Here is an 18,791-nt window from a genome sequence, read left to right as displayed (position 1 = left end):
TAACCGACGTCGTAACGATCGACGATAGTTATCACGGGGTAAACAAAAGGACGCGCCGGCGGTGTTATAAGCCGATATATGTGGCTCGTAGACCGCGCGAGCAACGAAGAAAAGATGGTGCGCTGATAGAAAGAATAAATGGCGGATGAGAGGAAGAAGAGACGCGCGGAAGAGTCGTACGGTATATAGGTATACGCCTTGTGCACCGAGGGTGAAGCGGGAAAGTCATAAGAGAGGCGGCAAGGGCATAAGAAGGAATAGGTAGCGGTAGATGAGGAGGCAAGAGAGGTAAATATTACATAAGATAGTGCCGCTCTCCCTTTTCTCTACCGTTGCCGAGACCGTGGATGTGTCCGTCCCTCCAGTCGATATCAGTTGCCCTCGATACGTACACACCTCCGTTCCCCGTAGTCCCTTTAGCACCATTCCGCGAAGAACCTTCTCCGCAAAGGCCTACTCTCTCGGTTATCGTATCTCCTTTCCGCAAAAGAGAAAACGCGACCAACGACGGCAGAGGCGGCCGCTCGCGGTGAAAGGACCGGACCGGAGATACTTTAATTTGTCCTCCGCGAGTTAAAGCGACAGTCTGCGAAGTATTGTCTCTCGCCTGAAACTCGGCTTTTCAAGCTCGCGAAATTAGATATAACGCGCGAAACCTTAATTTCAGCCCGGGCGATGCGAAGCGGGAGAAAGAGGGAGAGAGAGAAGGCGGGGCGCATTACGGCCGCGGGCAGACACAAAGCGCGAAATATGCTTACAAAAGAATCTGCCCGCGTCGGAAGACGCATCCACCCAGCCCGGCGAAATACAAGGAAGCTAAAAGCTCGCGGGAGCTACATCACCGGCGCTACCGTATCCTTTGTGCAAGGTATCGCGCGCGCGCGCGTGGGGCCGTTTCGCTCCTTCGACAACAGTCCGCGTAAATTTTCAGTCGAATCTTCAACTTTTTCAATTTACCGCCAGCCGTCCCCCGACACATATAACTTGATAACGCGTTATAATTATGCCGGCACATTCATGACGTGAATATGCAATACGGTCGACTTTATATGAACACTCGCAAAGTCGGCGAGTAACTGTAATCTACTTATGCTAGCTCATGCATGAAGTTAATATACAAGGTTGTTGGCTTTGTACTTAGTATGTGAACCTGTACACGCATAAAGGGATTAATTTCAAAGTCTACGCGCATTACAAACGTTTATGTCGCGTATTTCGCATGGCTGCGTAATGACTGTTTAAAAAAATTTTTTTTTTTAATATATTATTTTGTAATAAATATTATAATATTGCATAATTTAAACACGTTAACGATAACGCCACGATACAGCCTCCCTGGCGTTACAGAGAGACGAGCCGACGTTCGCGATAACTGACGCAAATAACGGTTGATCAGCTGCAATGCATTTGCACCGCCACCGTATTTAATTCACGACGCGTGTATACAAAAATGCCGAGAGATTTTTCTCGCACACGTTATTTCAATTGCATATTACGTAACGACGCAGTTTTATATACTTCGCGATTAGAAGTTACGCGGTCCTGACCTTTGGACGAACGGAGAAGGTATTTTATAAGTCTCGCCTTCGCTTACAATATTAAAATGCCGCGGTTAAAACGTAGAAGACAAGTGCGCATCCTCGTACGACTGAAGAACTAATATACCTTTGCTTGGCACCAGAAAGACTAAAGATGCACCTGACTATACGTCGAACTTCCATCTTTACGTGCGAAGTTCTCAGCTATATTTATTTAAAAATCGTTATATTCTTTTTTTTTTTTCTCTCTACGCGCGTAAATGTTGGTAATTATTTATATTTAATTTTACATTACATGTAAATATTATATGGAATATTTTAAAGCGCGCAAATTATTAATGTGAAAACGGACGGCTGTTTAGCAACTTTAGCGCGCAGTCGTCTATAAGATCATAAAGTCCCTCTGCAACTTTAATTGCGTAATTGGAATTTTCATATTAATTAAAAAGAAATAACTGCTTTAATTATTTTGCACGAGCGAGCGGGTATATTTAACTTAATGGTTTGAAATATAAATTCGAGTCCGGTCGGACAATCTGCATTTTTTTTTTTTTTCCGTCCCATAATCCCTTTTACCTCTCTTTTTCCCCGTCGCTGCCGAGTTTACCCCGTTTCCGGATTTCCCTCTGTATAAAACACTTCCATCGCGGCTTTGTCACGCGGCTGGGCCTCGCAGCGTTAATTTGTCGTTACCTCACAGTCAGGCGTTTGTCAGTGACAGCCGGACACAGGGGTGGCATTGTCGAGGTCGCGTGGCCGAGGGGTTGCGCCGCGAGGGTAGCTGATGGCGAGGAAGGCTAGCGTGTACCGTCTTTCTTGCCGGCGGGGGAGGGAAAAGAGGGGAAATGTCGACGAGTTCCCGAGCTCGATCGCGCCGCGGACGAGATCGCGCGTGTGACGCGCACCACGAGGGGTGGAACAGAACCTTGTGCGAGAGAGAAAGAAGGGAGCCACGGATGGTGTCGTCGTCGACGGTGGTACAGCCGACGGCGATGGCGATCGCGAGCGGAGACGACGGTGGTAGTAGTCGGGCAAGTAGTAATAGCGATAATAGTGACGATGGTGGTAGTAGTAGCAATGGTGGCGGGTATACGCCTTGCGCCGTTCCCGCGCTGAATTATTGAGACACCACCAGATCGATGTCACAAAAGGAAAACGGCTGTGCGGCTTGAAATGACGGGCTTTCGCGTCACTCATACATTATGCACGCGGCCGTTTCTGCCCGGTGGCCTGCGCGCGTATATTCGTGCGCTAACAAAAAAAAAAAAGAAAAAAAAAGAAAAAAAAAATGGAGATAGCTACCCTAACTCTGGCAAGTTCGCCATCGAGAGCCGCGTCCCTTCAGAGTTTCTCGTGCGATTATGTCGCGTTATTGCTCGCAAAATGAAAAAAGCGAGACGCGCGGTGCACCGAGGTCAGGACCTTCGTTGGAGAGGCCTTCGTTTTCATTCGTCGCGCATTTTCAAATGTGGAACGAGACTACGGTGTGGGCAATGAGCTATTTTGCGAATAATTTTTATCTCCCTTTTTTCTAATTAACCGTCGTTCTCTCGAGAATGATAAACTATACGCCAGTGCGCACCGCTAGCAGGGGTAACATGTTGCGCAATTTATATACACGGATGTGCCGATCGATTGGCCTCGTTTGTCACTTCGATAAAAACAACAGAAGAATCTAGTCGGAGTAAATATCACAGGCGAATTTTCGTACAGCGCGCGCTCTTTTCCGATACAATTAGCAATTAACGCCGTTGGCTTAATTCCCGATGCCATCAGCCACCGTTGAGAATCGCTTTCAATTATTACGCGTTTATCTATGCACGATTATTAGAAACCACAAAAAAAACCGACATTGTTACGGTTTTTTTTTTCCTTTCTCCCTTTTTTACGCGGTACCAACGCGATTATTACCGAAGTGATTGCGACGTATCGAAAGTGGAAGTTAAACTGCAAAATTGTCCATCGCGCAAGGCCTTTCATAGGATGATACTGACGTCACGGGATCAATAGCAGCGATTACTCTTCATAAACTTCGATGCACGGTAAACAAAGCCTACGCCTTCCAATTTAACGCACACTACTTTTATCTACAATTTTCTTACCGTGTTGTAGAGTGTGGACAAAGCAATATCGCGTAACATTGGTTTATCCGTCGCGATCGATACACGCTCGCCAGAAAAGAAATATGAAAAAACAAACATTAACCGCGCATCCCGGCCGCCTGGACGTTATTTCATGAAATGGACAAACAGAGCCTTATATTTATATTTATACATATAACGTGAACATATATATCTTACATTGCTGCATTCGCGCGAATCCATTTCGCGTGGGAAATTTGTATAAAACATAAAAATGCGAATGCGTAAATAGATAACTAAATTCGTCGATTCGATATACTGGATAAATTGAAAAACAACATGGAAAACACGGCGCAACGGCCGAGGTGATATTTAACATCGCCGACGTCGTCGCATCGCGGGGCGGACAGTATCCGAAAGTGTGAAGAAGCAATATCGTGTTCAATGTCGCAAATTTCGTTTAACGTTCCTCCCGCTTGGAAGTTTGGTTTTGTCGTCGGGCCGACGACCCTCCCCGGCGTTAAAAATTGAAACGGCAACGAGGAACGAAAGTGGGATAATACAAATGGAAGCGAGAGGAGCATGAGCCACCAAGTTTCTCGAAGGGAGGAACGAGGCAGGGCGGAAACGGTCGAAGTGAAACGAAACGGTTTCTTTGTCCTCCCCTCGCGGCAGTTACATAATTCCATTATTTATAGCCAATATCCAGTAGAGATAGGGGGATGAAACGGGAAGAACGAGGCTGCGGCTTAGCCTAATTAATTTACCAAGTATTTGCGCGTTCGATCGTTCTAACGAAGGGAGTAGAACTTCCGAAAGTCTCTCGCGCCGAGCCGACGTGTCCTCGGCAAAATATGCGGAAAACATCCTTCTAATCTTAAGTAAAATCAATGGAGAAGCACGGCAAACGGGGGAAAATAAATGCGTGCATCTACGCGCGGTCAGAGAAAGCAAATGTAAGAAAGACGGACGCCGCAGATTGAACGTCGATATGAACTCGAAGGTCATTGTACTTCTGGCGCAACCGGCCTGACTTTTAATACACCTGGCCTGCGTCCCTTCCTCCCTTTGTCCTTTCGGTCGCAATTGTGTTGTATCTAGTAATTTTCCCCTCTTCCTTCCGCCCCTCGGCGGCTCCACGACCGCGCGCACGACTGCCGCTACGCGTGTTCTCTCCACACAATAGAGAATCAATCGCCACGGTAATCACCGTATCTTGCCGATTTCCGATGAATTTTTAAACCTCCGGTAATCAAATATATTAGTTACCTCTCGTTCACTGTACGAGCAATGCGTGTAACGCGCCTAGAGTATCAAATCGTAATATTATATTGTACTTTCTATCTCCCCGGGAAACAACGCAGATGGCCACGTTCTTTTTCGCTATCAAAATAACTAGCTGATTGCGTGCTCGAATGCGAGAGGCGCAACGTAGGGGGCAAAACGCGTCGATGTTATCTGTTACCCCTCTGAAACTCGGTCGCCTTTTCATTTCTTACGCAAGACCAATCAATCACGGGCGAACCCACTTTCGTACGATCCCTCTCGATTATATAAAAGATCGAGAATACATACATGTGCAGCGTGCAATTCGATTTTCTAAGGACGGCAATTTCCACACATAACAGTTCTGGCAATTTCTTGCCGCTTGCGCAAGAAATGATCGCGAAATGAGAATAGAAGTATCGTGGCGCAAAGAAAAAAGAAAAAAAAAAAAAAAGAGAGAGAGAGAGAGAGAAAGAGAAGGAAAAAATTATTACAAAGTAGGACGAGAAAAACCTCTTGGCGGGTCCTGAAAAGAATCATTAGGCAAAGGAGACGCAGAAACCGACGAGAAAGGAAGAAACGTAATAAGGTCAATACAGAGAATGTTGAAGAGTCACGGAGCGAAGGGTCTTGGTGAATACGGGCTGTGGGTTGGCAGAAAGGGTCGCTAATCGCGGATTCTGATACCGGGATACCGGGGTAAGAGGTCTCCCCGCAGGTTGCTATGGAGAGAAGTCCGCGATCGCATCTCTTCTCTCCGGCCTGTGGCTTCTTTATAAACGCACGCCGCATATGAATAATATCCCCGCTTCGGATATACGTATCGCGATAACATCGTCCGCGATCAGATTTCGCTGTATCCTCGGGAGAGCACTGTTTCAACCCCCGCGGTATCAATATCACCCTTGAGGACATTAAAATCTACTTCCATCCGCATCCGTATCTCGGCATTATTACCTTTTATACGATTTCGCGTGCGCCGCAATAACCGTCCCGCGATCAAATCGCCACCGCGCTAAAGACGAACGAGATATATTAGAGAGTTTAACGACAGCGCGCTCGAGCAGACGCTACTTTTCGCTCTTTCGGTCTTGTACGTCGAAAGGCGTAAAAATGGAAGGCGTTCATTGCAAAACTGTAATTTGCGGATTCGCTTGAGAAATTAAAGGAGCATTAATTAAATTCACGGCCATCGGTTATTTAACGCGACAGTATCAACGGAGTTCTGTGACATTCGGCCAATCAAACGAGCGCGCGTTTTCCTCTTGTGCTTGCGGTTGTTAAAGAAAAAAATAAGAGAGGAAAAACGAGAAAAACCAGGACACGGGAGGAAAAAACCTGAGGCCTCGGGAGGTACTCGGAACCGGGATTCCAACCTTGGGAAGGACTCGTGTGTGCGTGCGCCCGCATACACTTACATATTGCGTATCGTCGGGAAGGCTATTCTGGGTCGTGATGGGAAAACATTCTCCGAGGTTTAGATATGTGAGATGAAATAGGACGAGGTCCATTAACGCGGAATAAAACCCGGGATTGCAAGTGTGCGAAGGAGAAAGACGGCAAATTGTCGAAAAATAGAAGAGACAAAAAGAAAAGCGGAATGCAGCGAATAAAAAATATCGCAGCTTTGCGCGCCGCAGAATTTAGTATTCGAGATATTACGCGCGATCCAACGATGAAATTAGGTCGCCGGCGGACCGTTATCTTCTACGAAGGGAGAATCAACGGTTGATGGAGCTAGATGAAACATCCGCGAGCGACGTGCGGGATATCCCGGCTTAATCCCGCTATTCATGCGAAAATTTATCTTTGCCGAGCGCTTAAGCGTAAGGAGATGCATTTCGGATCTGAGCGAGCGTTTGCCTCGAAAGGAGGCGAAATAAAACACGCGAGCGGGAGGGAGGTACACGAAGGGACCCGCAGTTAACCTCTCGACCTCGCCCCCTCCTCCCTGCCTCTTCCGCTCTGGGGATTTGTTGGTCCAGAAGGACCACTCGTACGTACATTCGCGAAACTCTGCCGAGCCTGGCTCTCGCCGCGTACCCGCCCCTTCCTACGGGGCATCATCCGCAGTTCGCGTTTTTAAAGGGCGCACAAAAGCCACCGGAAATTGCTCCCGGCTCTTCCGACGTTACGGCTGGTTCTATATCTGTCCCTCTCGACCGATCTCCCGGCTCTCTCTCTTTTTTTCTCTCTCTCTCTCTTTTTCCGCGTCGTTCACGTATGTCTCTCTCTCTCTCCTTTTCTTCCCTTTTTATCTATCATCCTCTTCTGCCATCGACGATTTCACGAGTAGGTACCTACCGAGGCGGCAAGAGTTCTGATAATGGCGGATTTGGATAGCGGCTCGGTCGCTTCTGCATCAGGGATGAGGCCGACGAATGGTCGTCGGGGTCCCGAGGTCGGCTTTAACGAAGTACGATCGCGGCGAAGATATATTGTACGAAAGATCCGTCTCCCCCGCGTTATTCGCCGTAGTAAAAGGTAAGTGGACGGGGTCGTCGTCAGTCGACCGTTCGACTCTGCTCCACGGCGGCTGTGTTTCATTTTTATCGGCAGTATTGCCGCGATACGCCACTCGCCAATCGGAAAGCGAACTTTTATTATCGCCGGCATAACAGCAACGTATCGAGACGCAGCTGAACTGCTTTAGCTGGTTTAGCTTTTCGCGCGACGGATACGAAAATTATCACGAAAGTGCGTTCAAACTCGAACGAAGTTTATACTATACGATTTTACACGTTCGTTTTTGCATACGGTTATTTCGTCGTCGTAAATTAATGTAATCTTAAACGCGAGCAGCGAAATTATTTTACGCTCGATTCGAAGTCGCGTTTTCTACGTGGAAAAAAAAAAAAAAGTTGAGTCGCGCTTATGAGTTGCTGAAGGAGAGACCGCAGTCGGAGTCTGCAAAACGCGCGGCGGCGGTACTCGGTAGCTGCTGACTAGGCCGAAGTATTTACCTAGCGGCGAACGGTGGCCGTACACGGGGCGAGGAAGCAAGTGAAAGTTCGTAAGGAAAACTCCAACGAACCAGGCCGCGTTGCTTTTTGATGACTTCGGTAAAGTTCGCCCCGGGACGATGAGGTCTGGGAAAGACTTCGAAACTCGAACGTCGATATGGAAAGTGCGGGAGCCCGGATGTTATGGATTACGCGATCAATCTCGTGCGAAAATGGCGAAAAGTTTGCGGGCCATGAAGCGCCGCGAAAAAGAGAAAAAAGCGGGAGGGAAAAATGGGGGGAGAGGCGGGAAACAAAAAAGTTTCGCCATTTTATTTGCCTGTTCCGACATCCGTGCACTCGCCTAACCGCCGCGACCGCTTCTTTTTTTCTTTATTTTTTTACGCCTGCTATTGTAGCAAGATTGATTTCATAAATTCACGATGAGGCCCGCAAGACGAATAACATGTCGACAGATTTGCGCTTGGAAAGGCGTCGACTTCACTACATCTGAATATTTAACATTGTTAAGCGCGGAGCAACACATAAAATTAGAATCTATCATAAAGTTTATGTTCTTGTTTATTGCCTCAATAAAATCCGCCGCGCAATCGTGGTATAATATTACGTGACGATTTGAGGTTGATTAATCTTTTAAAAATTATTCATAAATTATCAGATCATCCGCGATTATTTCCACAAAAAAAAAATTAAAGAAATTCCACATATTTCCACAATGAAATTAAAGGAGCATTAATTAAATTCAGGGCCATCGGTTATTTAACGCAACAGATATAGAAAAGAACATCGAGAAGAGACTGCGATATCACGAGGGGCGAAGGGCAAAAGGGGGACGGCAACTACGAGAAAATACGTAAGGTGAAAAAAAGATAAAGGGACCGAGAAAAGGAGAAAAAAAAAGAGAGAGAGAGAGACGTAATATATCGGCCGCTCCGAGGGTGCGTGGGTTTCCTCGCAAAGGGTGCGTAGCGCTCACAGAGAAGGGGAGCATGGGGGGTAACACGTAGGGGATAAGAGGGAGACTCGCGAAGGGTGAGAGACGCAAGAGAGGGTGGAGGCAAAGCAGGCGGGGGCAGGCGAGGACAGAAGAGGAGGTGGAGGAGTAGAAAGGGGATAGTGGTCGAGAGGGTGGATAGTGGGGGATGAAAGGGAGAAAACTAGAGGGTGCGTGTAGGCCTGGAGAATCAGTCGCGGGCGAGCTGCGTTCGGGGTTTTATCTATAGCTCTGTCCCCTCTGTTGCGTTTGCTTTCGTCATCGTCGCGCCCGTTCGCTCGCTCGCACCCTCCACTACGCACACGTGCGGCGCACGCCAAACCGCGACATCCGGTGCAACCGCTCCCGGCGCGGAGAGAAGAGAACGACGAAGAGAGGCGAAGTCGTCAGGAGACTTAAACGTTCGCGCCGAGTTCTCGCACGGTATAACGAACTCGCGACGATAGCTCGCGAGTATTTGTTCGAGTAGCGCGATATACAACGTGTGCCGCCTACGATATCATCCTCGCGACAACTCCTCGTCCCGTGGTGTGTGATAAATTGTGACGCGCGTCGATTACGTTCGACGACTTTGGCTAATCGCGTAGTGCGCTCTCGCGAAGGGCGAAGGTTAAGAAAGTTCGCGGGTACGCGCAAGACCCGCCGCCAGTACCACGACCACCCGCGCCTCATTGTTCACCAATGGTTCATATTCTGGAAGTGGTATCGTCGCGTCGGAACGACCTGCAGATGGTGAGTGCGCCTGCGCGAGTAGTTTTAAATCTCCTCCACTACTCCTCCTCCATCGTTGCCCCTTTCTGCGCGAGGGAGGCGCGGGAGAGCTTTTCGCACGTGTCGCCTCGTCGAAGATGTGTGTACACATTAAACATTCGTCGCGTCGTATCGGGAGCTCTCGCTGACATCCTTTTCGCGACGAGATCGATCGATCGGCGGATCGTAAGACGGGATTAGGCTCGTGGATGTCGGATTTCTTCCCGGGGCCCGCGCGGGTCTATGCTCCAGCTTGCTCGTGATGCATGCATCGAGATTCAAGTCACGTAGCCGCTTTCGACGTACGATTCGCGTACGCGGAAATGTACGGCGGGATCGTAAAAGCGAGAGCGCGACGGTGCTGGGAGGGAAGGAAGAGACGTCGTCTTGACGGGCGTACGCGTGTAAATGCATATGATACCCCGCGAATTTACGACCGGCTGCTGATTTTCAGGCGGATCCTCTTCTCCTTCTCCGCTCCCCCCCCCGTCCCCGGATGCGTTATCGCGCGGTCCTTTCACGCGCCCGAGTCGTAAAAGATCCTCGCGTATATTTACCGCGCGACTATTTTTGGTCCCGCCGGTCGACATGTGCGCAACCTATCCATATGTCGCGTAGTCGCTGCTGCATGCGTAACACGTTTACAATGAAGCCCTCGTCACGGCGGCTTCGCCTCTTCCCTTCGCGCCCGAACCCCCGGCGTTACGTTAGCAACAACGCGTGCTACACGCGAGCGTGACATACGCGTACGCCGTGACACGCAACCAGCTGTTTCGACGCCGCGGGCGTGTCTGCCTTCGGCCTACTCGGCGGTTTGAAGGGTGAAAGCGCCCACGAAAGAGAGAGCACTTTGCGTTCGTCCGATTAATCGCGCAGGCTCTTTCTTTATTTCGCAGCCGCATTTCGCGTCGAATATCGCGGCGCGTCCGCGCTTGCGAGGAGTATCGATCGCGGGCCTCTCGGGAGAGAATTAACTAGAACGCGTTCATTAGGCAGAGTGATACTTGCGCGGGGAACTCTTTGCGCGCGATTAAAAAGCGAGGGAAGCGCGGGAGGTGATCTTCGTTATCGCACGCGACGTGATTGCGATTAGCAGCCCGTTGCGTGCGACGGGATTCGGTAACTCGATCGGCGAGAACATCGCCGGGGTATTTTAAATTAGAGCTCGTCGATTTGTACGTTTCTCGCTGTCCCTCGTAGGTATTATATAGATTACTCGCGTACCCCGCGCGTATAGTTTGTGTGTACGAAGACGAAAGCGCCCGGTAAATTGTATCAGAAATCTCTCTCTCTCTCTCTCTTTCTCTCTCTCTGTCGGCACATGACGAGTTCTCACGAGACGCTCACGGCTGGGCGTTGATGCAGAGACGTGCATCAATTAATGCGCCGGCACACGTGAATGTGCTGGTGCATAACGCCGCCGATAATGTGGCCCCGCCACATGGCCGCGCTTTGCATGGCGCATCAATCCTAAATCCGGATGCCGGGTCCATCGCCAATAATAAACCGGATTGCGCCAGCGGACAACGAGCGAATGCCGGGCATCTGGATGCGGATTCGCGGCGCGATTGTCGATTAAAATTCATCGCGATAAAACGGAGGCGGTTCGATTTAATCGTCGCCGCTTCGACCGTCCCTTAAATCCCAACGTGCAAACTGCGCTCTCTGCATTTCGATCACGAGAGTTCGAGATTTTTGCCAGGACTCCGGCACGACTCGGTCGACCGTAATTCGAAGGTTCGAAAAATCACGCGCGTTGTTAGCTTCCCGCGAACTTGATGATTTTCTTTGACGGACTTGGAATTTTCTTGGCGTTCTCTTGGATCGACGTTTGCAAACCGCGACACGACTGCTTCACCGACGACCCGACGCGATGCTGCTTTCTTATGCGCGACGCGAACATTTACCGGCGCGGATCATGTAGAAGCAATGAAGTTTCGACGTTGTTACGACTGTAACCCGCCAAATGGGAGGGCGATCGAAGCCCGGAATGGCGGTACGTGACAACGGAACCGCGTCAAAGAGCGTTGTAAACCGTCGGAGGGGGGCAATCGCATCCCGCTTCGCGATTTTCCGAGCGTTTGTCCGGCCGACTGCCACATCCAACGCCCGGCGCTCGCCACCGCAGACCCGTGAAATAGAGAGGCGTATAACGTTTGACATTTAATGCGCACCGAGGCATTGGCTTAGATTACAATCGGTGAACAACGAGTGGGCCCCCGTAGGGGAAGGGGGCAGGGCGCGAAAGCTCACTCGACTCGAATGCTCTTTCGGCGGGGGCGGGTATAGTCGGTGTTCAAATATTTGTAGAGCGTTAGGGAAAAAAACTGATGGAGCTGAACAAAAAAAGGGCAAAAAAAAAAAAGAGAGAGGAGAGGGGAGAAAAAGATCGAAATTGAATGGAGGTGGAAAACGCGAATGCTTTATTTCTCGTACAGGTACGACCGTGTAATGGTGTAAAAAAAAATTCGACGGACGCGCGCGTCGGAATACGATTGCGAAAGCTGCGGAAAAGCGCAGCGTAATTCGCGAGAGAACGCGCTACTTTGCCGCGGTATCGTACCCTGACGGCACGCAGTAAAGGGACGTAGAGATAGCGATGGCAACCGTTCGATTTCCACTTGCGTCGGAAATTTTAGCGAAATGTCCCGGAAAAATGCGGCCCACAACGCAACTGCTGCGGAATTGGTTTTCTAAACTCGCGTTTTTTATACGGCGGACACGGTGCAAACGTGATCATCGACATTCAAACTGCAACATTCAAAATAGAAATGTTACACGTTCCCGTTAGAGTCGAAATTTGTTCCGCGGGGTGTTCTTCGAGCGAGTCAATTCGTGAAGGGAGATTACGCGCGCAACGATGTTGCAAAGCTGCGAATAGAGTTTTTTGTTCGTCGAACGAATTTAATCAAATATTAATAAAACCGTAATATTATATTTAATAACGTCGCCAGCGAGTGCTTTTGAAAAAAAATTTCCTTAACAAATTGGTCAATTATTTCGTTTCCTGCTACGAGTAGCTAGTCGCATCTGCAATAATCTCTCACGCGTGAAGAACGTTGTTATACGCCGTGACGTTCATCGTGCAACATTCTACTCCTGACAATATAACGTGAATTTTATTTATAATCGCAAACAGGCGAGCCGACTGTGTCGAGGGACGCAGGTGTTATCATCCTGCGCCGAATCGCGACCTGCGCTTCAATGCCAGTTATCACTCGGCCGGAGATGCATTGTTTGACCGCGTCAAAAAGTGACGCCGATAACGCGCTAAGCGCACGATACTGCCGACAAATTCGCACGGAAATTGGACGAAATATGGTACGGAAAGCACAATGGGATATAAAAATGGGCTAACGTCGAACGTAATTTTTTTTTAATACTGTCTCAAAGAGATTTAAAAGTAAGCAAAGCCCCACTTTAAATTGGGGAAAAAAAAAAAAAAAAAAGAGACAACCCCGAAAACTTTGACCCGTGTATCGGGCGCAAAGACGAGCAACGTTACGTCGGGGGTCAGTGCTACGATCGCGTTGGTATTATACTTAGCGCATGCATGTCGAACGACCGAGGGGTGCTTTCCGGGTTCATGGAGCTCTCTTCTTCGAGATCGATACGATGCGAGCGTGCTGTTACCCGCGCGTATCCCCTGTCGGAGACAACTTTTTAACGCGTCGTGTTCATAAAACCGAATCACGAAAGGGCAAAACGCGAGATTAAAGGGCGACGAGAGGCAGGGGGACGAAACACGCGAGATGACACGTTTCTCGGACGCTCGTAATTAGCAACGTCTCGGGGGATCAAACTCCGCGCTATCGATTAATCCGGCGATGTGCAATCATCAAACGGTAATTACTCGCGAGTCTGCGAGGAGGGTCGCCATTAACTCTTTAATATTTCATAGCGGCGGCTGTACGTCCGGTCGCGATTCCCGAGAACAGAGCGCACGAGGGACGACGGAAGGAGAGAAAACGGTCGTGACGACGGGCAAGAAACGAAGGGGGGGGAAAAAGGGGCCGGAAAATCGAGAGAGAAAGAGAGAGAGAGAGCGCGCGCGGGGAAAGGGGGATGGGAAGAGGGAGAAGGTCACTTTAAGCACTGTCCGTTGGTCAGGAAATTAAACTTTGAGTCGAGAACTGGCCATTAGGCGTTTGTTGTTGCCGCGTTGTCAGGGGAAACCCGGCGTCCGTATAGATACCGGAACTGAGATACGACGCTCCGTCTCCCGTCTTGTCTCTCCGGACGAGTTTAACGGTGAATGCATCATGTAAATGTCACTCGCGACCCGGGGGGATCTGTAGCAGTCAATAGCGATCAGGTGTGCGAGGTTTCCGCCCGGCTAGGTGGACCGTACTTCGGCGAGACATGCCGATTAACGTGGCCGACTATTAACTACCGCGTAATCTCGTCGCAGCCGGTCCCCACTCGCTCGATCGGCGATGCGAATTGGCAGCGAGCCACGAGATGCGTCTCCGCCGTTAAAAAGATCCCCATTATTCACCCCGCCGTCGAAACGTTGTAATCAAAATGCGTTACACTTCTGGCTCGCGATAAAAATAACGAGAGTGTAAAATGCGAAATAGCGTGACGTCGTGAGAGAGCGGTCGTCATTAAAGTTGAAAACTGATACTTTCCGCGCGCTAATTGACAGCGACGTTTGTTGAATATGTCGACGCGCGTTATCCTCGCAAAGGAATTTTAGATTAAAGTTAACACACGAGAGGAGGAGAGGGGGGAAGGAGAGAATATCGCGCGCGCGTCGCATGCGTTATATGCAAAACGGATGAACGAAGACAGATAGTTTCGAGCCGCCTCATGCATAAAAGTCGTTTTGGGTTCGCGATTAACTCTTGTCCTTTTTGGAGCGCTACCGGGAGGCAACTGGATAATTAAGTACGGGTTTTTTTCCCTCCACTTTTTTTATTTTTTTATTTTTTAATTTTTTTTATATTTTTTTTTTACTTTTTTATTTTACGGACACGTTATCGTGCTCTCGTAGAAAGATCACGGAGAAAAAGCCGCGCCTCTATTTAACGATCGCGTTACGATCGAGCGTCGACCCTTTGGCAATTTGTGTCATCAGCCGCGTGCACTTGGAAAATCGATCCCCTTGAGAGGCACCGTTCAAGATGGATGGTAATAAGTAAATGTGTTTGCTGAGCCCCGAGCGCGCATCACGAGCAATTAATTAAGCTCGATTATCTATGTACACTGCGGGGAAAGTGCGCAGCCTTGCCGCTATCCGGTAGATGCTGAATGATAGCCACGCTCGTAGTAAACGCGCCGAATGATAATGCCACCTTGTACACCGCGGCGGAACTTGGGTCTTATCGAATTAACGTCAGAGATATCTCTCGCATAGCCATATTTTCCTCGCCAGCGGGTTTATGCTCGCACGGAGGCCGATCCGCAGCGCGATAATATCGAAGAATGGGACGTAATCAGTCGCGCGATTGAAATTCGAGGATCCCGACGTGTTGCTTTCGCGTGAGAGTACCCCCGCGCGCGCACAGCCGAGATCTTGATCGTCCCAATTTATGCCTATTGATAGACTCCGAATCTTTTCTTTCGGAACGAAATCCGGCTTTCTAGAGCGACCGGGCAAAACCTAGATAGGGGATGGGCGCGAGCTGATAACCGCCGAATTGAATGGTGAATGCCGTTTCGGAAATTGAATAAGCTATCGTGCTAGGGCTGAGCGGCTGAGTGGCGCTGCCGGTATTTGACCTGGCTGCGTGCAATCAATGTACTGATTGGAGATAAGGGCTCGCCCTGTAAGCCCCCGGCATACTCCCCTGCATTTTGAGAAACGCAAACATCCCGTAATTAAGCGATCCCGGGAAACAAGGCCGAAGGGTATACTCGCGGAGACCGGTGAAAAACCACTCATAATTGCCGGTCGAATCAATATTTGACCGCCCTTTATAATGCTGAATGGCCGGTAAGGACCGGGCTCGGTTCGTTTGCCGCGCAGGTGACCAAGGAAACGATATCGTTCCACGAATTAATAAGACATTACAATTTTCATTCATCGTGCATACGCAGCCGTTAAAAGAAGAAGAAAACAAAAATTACGTACACGCCTGTCCTCCAAATCTATATGAGTATCCGTTCGAATTATCTCGCGAGTTAATCGCAAGAATATTATACGTATATGAGCTTTCAATGCGTGACTTTATTCACACGGATAACGTGTTCGTTTTTCGTCAGGAATATCATTACGGGAAGATCTGATTAATTAAACGCAATTTATTAACGAACAATGAATATATTTTTACACGTTTTTTTAAAGTGCGCGTATCTATCGCACCTGTTTTTCGCGTCGAAATAGCACGGCGATATCTTCACAACCGTCGCTTACAGTTGCGTGACTTCGAAGCCCGTTCATATTTCGCGTATTAGTTTTTGCCTCAGTTTTTGCGACATCGAGCGCTCGCGTTATCGAGTCTCCGATGAACGGCAGGATAGACTACAAGGTTGCGAATTCAGCATCGATAGCAATTTCGGGTAAATATGTATATCGGGAGGGAAATCGCTCGTTTACGAGATGAGTCGGCTGAAAGTTTAATGCGATTTTAATAAGCCTGAAGTTTTAATCGGTTGTCGCGGTGCTGGCACCCTCCGCGGCCGATAGACAGAGGAGCTAGCCTTTAATAACGCCTTCGATGGAGTTCTTTAATCCGGTTGATCGTGTCTGGGAATATCGCGAGCTGGAAAGAAGGCGCCGGACCTCGGATATCGCGCGAACTTCGTCGCCCCGGTCGCGAAACTTCATAACGCCCGGAGCGAAATCCGCCTCGCGCGAAAACCAATTAAAAACCGAATTACATCTTAGCCCTCCCCTGGAGATACCATTTAGCTGCCATTTCCGCCGCTCGAATCTGCCGCACGTAATCGTCCTGATGAAAGGTGCGAGGAATTATACTCGGCTCGGATTCTCGCCGGTAGATAGTTCGTCTGACTTTTCAGCTTTCCGAACAACTCGCGTCTCTCGCGTAATGACGGCAAAAAAAAAAATAAAATAAAAAAAAAGGCCGAGATTTATAAACAAGAGCGATAATTTTTCGGTAATTCGTAAGTGAAAGGGACTCGCGAAAATATGTTCCCCTTGCTCGTCGAGGGCGCGGTTTTGACGAGTGACGGCGCGTAGCGTTTCGGTCAGGTTCGTACCTTAGGTGCGAAACCGCTGTCGTTGTTTACGCATGTTTACGAATGCAGAGTGTTTGCGCGTATTGTGTGCGGATCCCGCGTGCGGCGCGCGACCCCGCGCGTTCAGTGGAACCTGTCCCGGCGTGCGTGTCGCGAAAGGGTGGCGAGAGAGAGAGAAGGGCTCCTGCATGCGCACGAGAGGGTGTTAGCACACTTGGCGAGCTGCCATTTAAAGCTGGAAACAACGGGATGAGGGTCGACGGGGCCACCCTCGCCGCGTTTCGCAACGGCGCCCTTATAAACGGATGTGGAAAAGACGCGGCGGTTTCTTTCCCTCATTCGGGCTGGCTTGCCTCTTTTGTAAATACATTAAAAAGGGGAGCTGAACGAGCGAGCCGTCTCTCCGCGCGCGTTTAAGGTCCACTTTTCCAAAAATATTGACATTCTTTTGTGCGACCCCTTTCTCGGGCGGAGTACCACTAATTTAACTGTCTTCCGTTCTTCAAACATCGCGAAAGAGCGGCGCGGGTCGGCGTATTTAACCGGCGAGTACTCGGCGACCGTGTATATGCACGCGCGGCGCTTAAATTAACAAAAAATACTTTTATGTGAGCAATTAATATTTTAATTTTGTAATTAACGTGCAACGACAAAGAGCGGTCTGAAAACGTATCAAAAGGGAACGGAATATTTAATGCGCCTGCCGAATATCCACTCGCGCACTGCATAAAATGTATATTACGTTTTAAGTCTGCAGTAGTCCGATAAACGACATTACCGGTAATGCAATATGTATAAAAACGTCGGATGTATAACGAGATGCTGACGGCAAGCCGCGGGATTTTGTAATATCAACGCTTTTTCCGCTCGCGGTGTTCCCTTCCCTGTCCCTCCCCCCTTCGTCACCCCCGCGTATATCAGCGAAATCACGGTGGCGCGACGAGGAACGACACGGCCAAAATAGTTTTTTCGTCGCGTATAATCCAGTGCGATTGTCATCGGCCGCGACACGCAGCCGGACGTTGACACATTTCGCTCTTGTGGGACGCGGCACGTGACGTTCCCACAGATGAACGCGTCGCTAACACGCGCATCCCGGCGTGTGCTTTATTCCGCCCGACAATGAGGTCCGGTCTTATCGATTCGTTAACGATGTCGCTGACGTTGTCGACAAAGGAACAATACCTGGGCCGCCGCCGCTAAAGTAAGGCCTGCATGATTTATATACGTAAGGTCTTTGCCGACGATGTATTCATTACTTGATTGCCCATCGACGAGTTAATTTCGATCCTCAGATAACCGCGCGCGCCCAGATTTTTTTCGCGGGGTTTCAATCGCATTTGTCCGATCGTTCTTAGGCGCTCCCGAATGCGATATCTTATGCTCGTTGCTTATCGAGCTCGGCCGAGTTCCACGCGCTGCAAAACTGGCAGCTGATCTCGCGCGGTGCGCTGCTCGCGGAATTATTTCATCCACCGAGCACGAAAATCGTCAAAGGCGGTTCGGCTAGGAGCTCCCGACATTTTCGTTACGTAATTTCGTTATTCTGATTACTATGGGTGCGCGCCGGCTCGAGTTAACTTGAATAATCCTTCCCGTAGATATCAAGTGGGGAATTGCATGCTAACTGCGCGAAATCTGCACTTGTGGTCGTGCCCGTTAATACGGCTAATTTGTCGACTGCTTCGAAGCGAATGCCGGGGCCTCTCACTCTCTCACTCTCTCTCTCTATCTCTCTGTGCGCCCGTGTCGAATGGTGTACGGCAGATACCAAAGCGAAGGGCGCACAGAAAGAGGATGAACTGCCAACGAGCAGATTACATCTAAATGGATCGGCGGCTACGATCTAATTGGCAAATTAATTGAGATCTGCAATTAAATTCGCGAACAATTGTAAGAAGAAAATTTAGGTCGAGGGAAAAAAAAAAGCCGCGTCGATAACATGGAGTATAGCTTACGATTAGATGAGCTAGATGCTAGCGTCAAAAACGAGGAATCTCAAGATTCGAAATCAACTATCTCCTCTATTTTTTTTTTCGTCACCTACAGCTTT

At 49.2% G+C, this 18,791-nt stretch overlaps 1 protein-coding gene across 14 annotated transcripts in view; it reads left to right on the top strand.

Moving 5' to 3' along the window:
• Window positions 1-18,791, top strand: part of Bru3 (bruno 3) — a 535,780-nt gene that overhangs the window by 437,699 nt on the left and 79,290 nt on the right. Inside the window, exon 1 of one of the 14 annotated variants that reach the window (XM_070669982.1) lies at window positions 8,160-9,574. The exons of 10 other annotated variants lie outside the window; for them this stretch is intronic. In XM_070669982.1, the coding sequence (XP_070526083.1) occupies window positions 9,524-9,574 (51 nt within the window). In that variant the 5' untranslated portion in view covers window positions 8,160-9,523. Of the gene's footprint in view, window positions 1-8,159; window positions 9,575-18,791 lie in introns of those variants that run through there. 3 more of the 14 variants (XM_070669975.1, XM_070669965.1, XM_070669964.1) reach the window with 3 other exon arrangements.

This window comes from Cardiocondyla obscurior, linkage group LG20 (genome assembly GCF_019399895.1).
Source record: "Cardiocondyla obscurior isolate alpha-2009 linkage group LG20, Cobs3.1, whole genome shotgun sequence".
In the NCBI taxonomy this organism is placed as follows: domain Eukaryota; kingdom Metazoa; phylum Arthropoda; class Insecta; order Hymenoptera; family Formicidae; genus Cardiocondyla; species Cardiocondyla obscurior.
This window is presented reverse-complemented; position numbering and strand designations above follow the sequence as displayed.